The sequence below is a fragment of the Rhagoletis pomonella genome, unplaced genomic scaffold (assembly GCF_013731165.1).
Source record: "Rhagoletis pomonella isolate Grant_MI unplaced genomic scaffold, Rhpom_1.0 Rhpom_scaffold_00808, whole genome shotgun sequence".
Classification (NCBI taxonomy): Eukaryota; Metazoa; Arthropoda; class Insecta; order Diptera; family Tephritidae; genus Rhagoletis; species Rhagoletis pomonella.
This window is the reverse complement of record NW_023459362.1, coordinates 1-7252: the sequence shown is the minus strand read 5'-3', so window position 1 is coordinate 7252 and position 7252 is coordinate 1. Positions and strand designations below refer to the sequence as shown.

Genomic DNA, 7252 nt, shown 5'->3' with positions numbered 1-7252 from the left:
AAAAAAAACTGCTGGCATCCACGCTGTATTTGACAGATTAACCAGTTTTTTTTTTTGATAATTTAACAGGTTGCATCATTAAAGTTGAGGAACGAAGCTAATAAAACTCTTAGCCCCTAAAAGGTTAATGCTAACAGTATGTTAGTTGTACGTGACGTTAAACAAGACAACGTACTTACGTCGTAACCATATGATTTGATAGCGAATGTCATAGAGGACATCAAAAGTCAAATTGAACAACAGTGCAATAGATTTGAGACATATTTGAGAAAAATAATACAATTAAATAGCACGAAGATGGTCAAGAAGATTTTGATGATCTGTTTAGGTATGCGGAGAAGTTATTGCTGCGAGTCTTTTAATGTAAGTTTCATTCATTGCAGGTAATATTTGCCGTTCTCCCATTGCCGAGGCGGTAATGATTGACACAATCGAAAAAGCCGGCGCCTCCGCTGATTGGAAAGTGGATTCTGCTGCAATTGGCGATTGGCATCGTGGCAGTCCACCTGATCATCGAGCATTGAGCACAATGAAAAAACATGATTTACCCTACAACAATCGAGCCCGTCAAATAAAGAAGCAAGATTTTCATGATTTTGACTACATTTTCGGCATGGATGAGGAAAATATGGGTGATTTGCGTTCGCTAGCGCCAGCGAATTCCAAAGCTAAGTTGCTAATGTTAGGTGATTTCGGGCTGGATAAAAGTGATCGCATCATCGTGGATCCTTACTATGTGAGTGGAATATTGAAGCAATTAAACTAAACTATGTTTGCCGATGAATATGTAACATTGTATACTTTTTCAGCAACGAGGCGATGCTGGTTTCGAAAAAGCTTATCAGCAATGCGTTAAAGCGTGTGCGGCGTTTTTCGAACAAGCTGTGGCTGGTAAGGTTTAAGAAGAAAGCAATTGAATCTAAATTAGTTAGCATGTTAATAGTGAAATTAAATGTTCAATGCACGAAAACCAGCTGATATACGTGATATATTCAAAACCCCTTTTGTGAAAGCATAAGAAATAAATAGATATTTGTTAAAAAAAAGAAAATGCAAACAAAAATTGTGTTTTTGCCAAATAACTTATAGTATAGGGCGAAGCACAGTGATGCAAAGAAGTTCAAGTAGTTATCAAAATTATACCACGACAGTCGGGTCTACGTAATCAGAACGACGCAGATTTTTATCTGGCAAAGCACTGTCACCATCATTCTTCCAAACTCAGCAACATCAAAAATACATAGGCGGAGCGTGTTGGCGAAGAATTATAGGAACTAAGTATGGTTGCATGCCATACATGGGTTGATTGGAGGCCCTACCCCGAATAGACCCATCAAGTTTTGCTATTTGTAGGATGAAACGATTCGACCGCCATTTCATAACTGGAAACACAAATTGAAGGAAAATGGTGATACTCCAAGTTCATAGGAAATTCTTTTATGTGAATAATTTTTCACCTTTTTTCATCTGAAAATTTTACACTGTTTCAGATTTTCTTTGATTTTCTTTTTGTCAAAAACGAAAAATATAAAAGTCAGCAAAATTTCTTATGTAAGTTTTCGCTTTATTTGACAAATCGCCTCTAAGAAACATGCTAAATTATATTCATCATGAATATTGTTTCCCTAACTTTAGAATATTAAATTTTAATAGTATTTGATAAAATCGAAACATGAAGTCCTTGAAAATCCTATTCGTTTGCATTGGTAAGTTTAGATTTACGGATCGAGATATGTATGTACGTATGTGTGTATGTAAACAGGTGTTGAAATTAACAAAAGTCTTGTACGCAGGCAATACTTGTCGTTCACCAATGGCGGAAAGCGTCATGAAGCACTGGGTACAAGAATACGATCTCAGCTGAGAAGTGGACAGCGCTGGCCTGAGAACGTGGAATGTAGGTCGTAAGCCAGATGATCGCTGTATCAAGGTACTGGCAGAGAATAGCCTTACAACAGATCATGTGGGAAGACAGGTAATATACATGCTCCATACTTGCTGAAGTACATCGTCTACAACCCAATACATTTCGAATGCCTCATAGATTACCATAATGGACTTCTACAACAATGACTATATTCTCGCCATGGATGAGCATAATTTGCATGAGCTAGAAACCCTTGCGAAGGATTCCAGCCAACAGCGTTGCGCAAAAGTCGAATTACTGGGAAAGTATATTGACCGTCCTGAAGACCAAATTATACGTGATCCCTATTTTGTGAGTTATTTCAATTAAATTTGAAAATACTTTTATTACAGAGGTAAACCTTTTTCTCAATCCCAATTTCAGTGCAATTCAATAGGTGGCTTTCGATGCGCTTTTCTGCAAATAACCGAAAGCTGCCAAAATTTCATAGCGGAACACATGTATACTGATTAGAAACACTTTGGAAATATTTAAAATTGTAAAAGGTACCTAAAATGCATGCTTAAATGTACAATGAAGTAGTCATTCATAAATTTCATGTAAAAAATATATCGCAGGAGTTATAATTTAATTTTATATTCATCTAAAAAACGTGTAACTACAAATGAAAACACCTACATATGTATATACATCTATACTATATGTATGTATCTAAGGACAAATTACACTACTTCCCCGCTAATGACACGATCCAGAAATGCGGACCAATCACTCTGCAACTGCGCATACGCATACTCTTTCTCCGTATCACTCAACGCCGAGTACTTAATAGAATTCCACACTAGACTCTTGAGTGTTTTCAAGCCAGCATTACTCGGTGCGAAACTCATAATCGCGTAATAGAAATCATAACTCAAACCTTTAGCATTCCAAAAACCCGGATCGTCATTCGAGATTACTAAGGGTATATTCTCGGACATAAAGTAGCCACCCGGATGATTTCGCAAATCCCAAACTAAATTCAACACCTGATTCGAGAGCGGACTAATTTCGAGCGCAATGTCACGCTCTTTAACGGCCTTGCTAAGCAAGGGATGCTTCATCAGCGAATAACCGTGTCCAATGCGTGTGGTATTCAAAAGAATAGCATCGACTAAATTCAAATCCACTGACGAGCCCAGCCAATCTGCAAGGAGAAATAAGAAAAGCACGTATTCCTTCGTTTGTATTTAACGGTATTGATTTGAAACTCACTTGTTTCCCCGGCGTGAAAGAAATACTTTGCAGACTTCGGTAAATTCTGTAAAATGGACGCAAACGCTTGCAAAGCTTTTCCCTTATCCTCCTGTCCGATCAGATCAAAACCGATAACGAAATCGGGATATCGTTCACTGTGAGGAGAGAAAAATTATTTAAACATGACTGTATTATTTCTTTTTCAATTAATTTATAATTGTATATTCGTTGCACTTACTGGAAGTCTTTGAATGTTTGGAAAGCTTTAAACATTTTAACATCATCTGAGCCACGATGCGCCACATAGATTATTTTTAGACCTAAGAAGCTGGGGTGTGAACGCTTGAACTCATCTATTAGCTCTAAAAGAATGTCGGCGGCTTCGTACTCAGTTGCAACTGTGGTGCCATTAGCGCCATAAAGCTGAAACAAAAATATCAGGGCTCGTTATTTTATTTTTTTTTTTTTTGTAGTGAAGGCTTTTAGACCATTAGCCGTCAGGGTCATTTAATGGCAGGCCTATGAAACGTAAACTTTCGATGGGGCCAAGCCAAAGAAAGAGTCGTGTTAATTGGGGTTCGCCGATCTAAACGTGGTGTCCGTAAAGTTAACAGCAAACAACAGCACTTAACGCCACAAACACACAGATAACACGTGGCCTAAACCGCAATCGCCCCTGTGAGAGAACAGTCCTAGTAGCGTTGTTGAAGGCGTTTGACACCATCTGTCATTCCACGCTACTAGAAGACATTAGAGGAGGCCTCCTCTCCCACAGGCATTCAAACGGTGATCGGCGAATCATATGAGTGGTAGACAGTCGTCAGTAATCTTCCGTGATCAAACCCCGAAACCTAGAAGAATCAAACAAGGGGTTCCACAAGGTGGTGTCCTCTTCCTCTTCCTCTTACTGTTTAACTTCTACATCTCTAAGCTCTCCCAGCCACCTGAGGGAGTTTCCCTGATCTCATACGCTGACTACTGATCGATATTGGCGTCTGGGAATGGAATTGAAGACCTCTGCTCAAAAGTAAACGGCTATCTCCCCAGACTTTCACTGCAAGGAGCTTAGCACTCTCCCCAACGAAGTCAACGGCGGCCGTCTCCACCACTTGGACGAAGGAGGTTAGGCTTAAATTAGACATTCACGTCGATGGCACACCAATTCCAATAGTGAACAACACAAAAACTTTAGGGGTCACCTTTGAAAGCCTGCTCTCCTTTTCAATGCACAAAACCGCAGTTGTCAACAAAGTACAGAGCCGCAACAAGATCCTCAAGTCGCTCGCCGGCAGTACCTTGGGCAAAGACAAAGAAACGTTGTTGGTAACATACAAGGCAATTGGCCGGCCGGTTCTAAACTATGCTGCGCCTGTTTGGTCGCCGGGGACTCGTTGGACACAGCACCACCTACACAGCGAAGCGCAAGTGCTTCCCGTCAGCAAGCAATTTCTGGTGGGATGCCACAGACGTGAGCACCCTAGCAGACCCTTTCTCTAGGAGCAGCCTCCGCCCAGGCACGACAGGGGGCACCGACGACCTACTGCCGAGTGATCAACAGCATTCACAGGGAGTCGTGGCCCAATAACTACCTGTGGTAGACACGGAGCTTCAACTGCCAAGATAGACTCGCGTTACTGCGTCCAGTTACGGTGTGGAGACTCCTCGCACGACGCCAACCCCGAAGTTCAGTGCGAATGGAGCCATTTCCGGGATATGCAGTTTAAATAGGTTTTTGGGTTGGAGTTTGATACAAGCCGAAGGATAAGCATACCGTCACTACACACGAATAAAGGCGCGCTAGTGTTTTGACGGCGATCAAAGGCGTTTAAAAAAATTTTGCGAAAAAAGATGATTAAAAAAACTTTGGCGAAGTATGTTAAGAGTCTTTGACGCTGAAATTTTTGTATGCGTCTTTTTTCGCCGTCAACTTTTGGGCTCGTGCCTTTATTCGTGTCTAGTAACGATACAGAATAGCCCGGATGCAATATGTTGCTCTTAGCTGAGAAAGATCTAGGCAAAGTTAGATCGCCGAAACAACAGGCCTAGGTCGGATACAACCCGCATGTTTCACATTAACTCACCGGTTTAAATTTCATGCGTAGCTCCGCGTACATTATATTATCCTCGTACATCTCTTCCATCAGCTGCCAGTGAAACATACGAAAAACTGGTTCATAGCCTATGGTATCACTTACAGTATCGAATATGTCTTCAAATCGCCGCCAAACCTTGTTCTGATCATTGTATTCAACTGCGAAAGAAAGCTAAAGAATAACCGTAAATGCTTACAAACTGCATGGCTACACATCACTTACGTTCCGGCAAACGCGAGTACAAACTAAGTTTAGTTCCCAAAAAACTATCATATCGACTCCTTGAGAGCGTGCGCTCACGCTCCTGCTGCACATTGTAGTAAACCGAGCGGCAGCCATGTTTCTTGGCGTCCTCACGGAAGCTCAGCACAACACTGCCGCGCGCAGTGAAGCATTTCAAGAGACCTGGCGTGTAGGTGAGATTTCCGATTAGCCAATCGACGGAAACCGCAGGAGTGCGGTGTACGTGCAAAATGGCGCCCTTCGGCATGGCTTGTAAGAATTTGAAAACATTGCTCTGTTCGATGAGCGGCTTGGCTTTGAAAAAGTGCAACGCCGGTGCGTGTTCATGCGGATTTTGCATGCCGTAAGTGAGTTCCATCAGTTTGTGGCGCATGAAAATTTGATGTACCATCAACTCATTTTCGTCAAGCTGCAAGTGACCGCCAGTGAGAAGAAGTTGCTCAGCTTCGATGAGTTGGTCACGTTGTTGCGCGTATTCTGGGCGGGAAATTATGTAAGTAAGGATGATAAATATCGATTGTCCTCTGCAATAAAGGCACAACTCAAAAATTAAAAAAACAAAAAAAAAAACACAACCCTTCCTACTTTTGAGTGTACAATCTTTACTATTTAGTTTAGTAATACTCACTGCTTTCCCAAGTAAGGCTTAGACACGGTTTACACAAGGATTTGAGGCATGAGACACTTAACAATAGGAAGGGTTTTGTTTTGTTGAATTTTCAGTTGTGTCGATATTGCAGAAAACCATCGATATATTTAAGTATAAAGGTATAAGTACGTATGTAAGTATGTGTGTAGATACGTACTTAACGTATTTGGCTCATCGTATAAATGATCTGCGGTGAGAGATTTCTGATACAGTATGCCACTAATCGCAGGCTGCGGCGCCACAATCTCCTGTGTCGGCGCTACCACACGTGCAGCTGGAATGCAAAGTGATTTAGAAACCTACGCACATACAGTGACGAGCAAAACTGTAACATGGTTTAACACTTTTTGTTTCAGCCACCGCTATATTTCCAAGTTCTAACGACTTTCGTCCTTTTGTTGAATATTCTTTTTGGTACATCCCTACTCCCTCCCTCATAATGATTTGAAGTCAATACAACAACAATAAAAAAACCAGCAGACAAAAATGTAAATTAAGGCAGATGTTACAGTTTTGCACTCATATATTTTTATGAGCTTTTTAACAATTTTCACGAAAAAAAAGAACTACTAACACAATGTTCAGTACGCTTTTGCCTGTTTCAGTTCCTGGATGTGCTTTGGCATACCTTATTTGTATCTTTGTAAAAATTCTGGAGGTATATCCTTAGTTTGCTTTCACAGCTCATGTACTCGATTTTACGGACTTTGATACTTATTAAGCTGTGCTTTTAGTTGATTTCGCAAATTCTCGATGAGATTCATATCCGCGGTTTGTGGAGGTCATTTCAAATTAGCAAATTTTTGCTTTTGTATCCAGTCTTTGCGAACAAATGCAGTATGTTTTGCGTGATTTTTCAGCAGAAACTCTCATTTTTCGACCACATCATGCAAATTTTGTTGAAATATGTACAGATACTGTTCCCTACGCATAATGCGTACTAACGGACCAACAAAATTTTTGAAATACAACCCCAAACAATTAAGATCCTACCACTGTGATTCTCAGTTTGCAGTACATGATGCGCTTAGGCTTAATTTGGGTCTTTGATCCAATACCATGCCCGGCCATCTGATTGAAAGCGATTAATTTAGTCTTGTCAGACCAAAAAACCTTTAATTGAAACTTAAAAATATGTTTTTTATTGCATTCTGAACGGCCTAA

The 7252-nt window shown here is 40.6% G+C and overlaps 2 protein-coding genes across 3 annotated transcripts; one reads left to right on the top strand and one right to left on the bottom strand.

Moving 5' to 3' along the window:
- Positions 1–207: 207 nt before the first annotated feature.
- LOC118751569 (low molecular weight phosphotyrosine protein phosphatase 1-like) lies at positions 208–2412 on the top strand. Of its 2 annotated transcripts, XM_036486389.1 has the most exons (6): positions 208–328; positions 384–736; positions 810–891; positions 1794–1975; positions 2045–2218; positions 2291–2410. In XM_036486389.1, the coding sequence occupies exons 1-4, from the start codon at positions 298–300 to the stop codon at positions 1862–1864; spliced, it is 537 nt and encodes a 178-aa protein (XP_036342282.1). In that variant the 5' UTR covers positions 208–297; the 3' UTR covers positions 1865–1975; positions 2045–2218; positions 2291–2410. The 2 variants fall into 2 exon arrangements, with proteins under 2 accessions (XP_036342282.1, XP_036342281.1); XM_036486388.1 differs by having other exon boundaries at positions 2045–2412.
- A 161-nt stretch (positions 2413–2573) lies between these two features.
- LOC118751570 (adenosine deaminase 2-like) lies at positions 2574–6362 on the bottom strand (the record flags this gene model as incomplete). The annotated part of the gene is made up of 6 exons (XM_036486391.1): positions 2574–3053; positions 3122–3258; positions 3342–3526; positions 5185–5354; positions 5419–5916; positions 6246–6362. Coding segments are annotated over 6 exons (1571 nt in total), but the record flags the coding sequence as incomplete, so codon positions are not given.
- Between the last annotated feature and the right edge of the window lie 890 nt (positions 6363–7252).

Excerpts from the sequence above, each read along its gene's own strand:
- LOC118751569 (XM_036486388.1), top strand. The coding sequence starts at position 298 with ATGGTCAAGAAGATTTTGATGATCTGTTTAG. Across the intron at positions 329-383 it reads GATTTTGATGATCTGTTTAG|GTAATATTTGCCGTTCTCCC; the intron begins GTATGCGGAGAA and ends CATTCATTGCAG. Across the intron at positions 892-1,793 it reads TTTCGAACAAGCTGTGGCTG|GCAATACTTGTCGTTCACCA; the intron begins GTAAGGTTTAAG and ends TCTTGTACGCAG.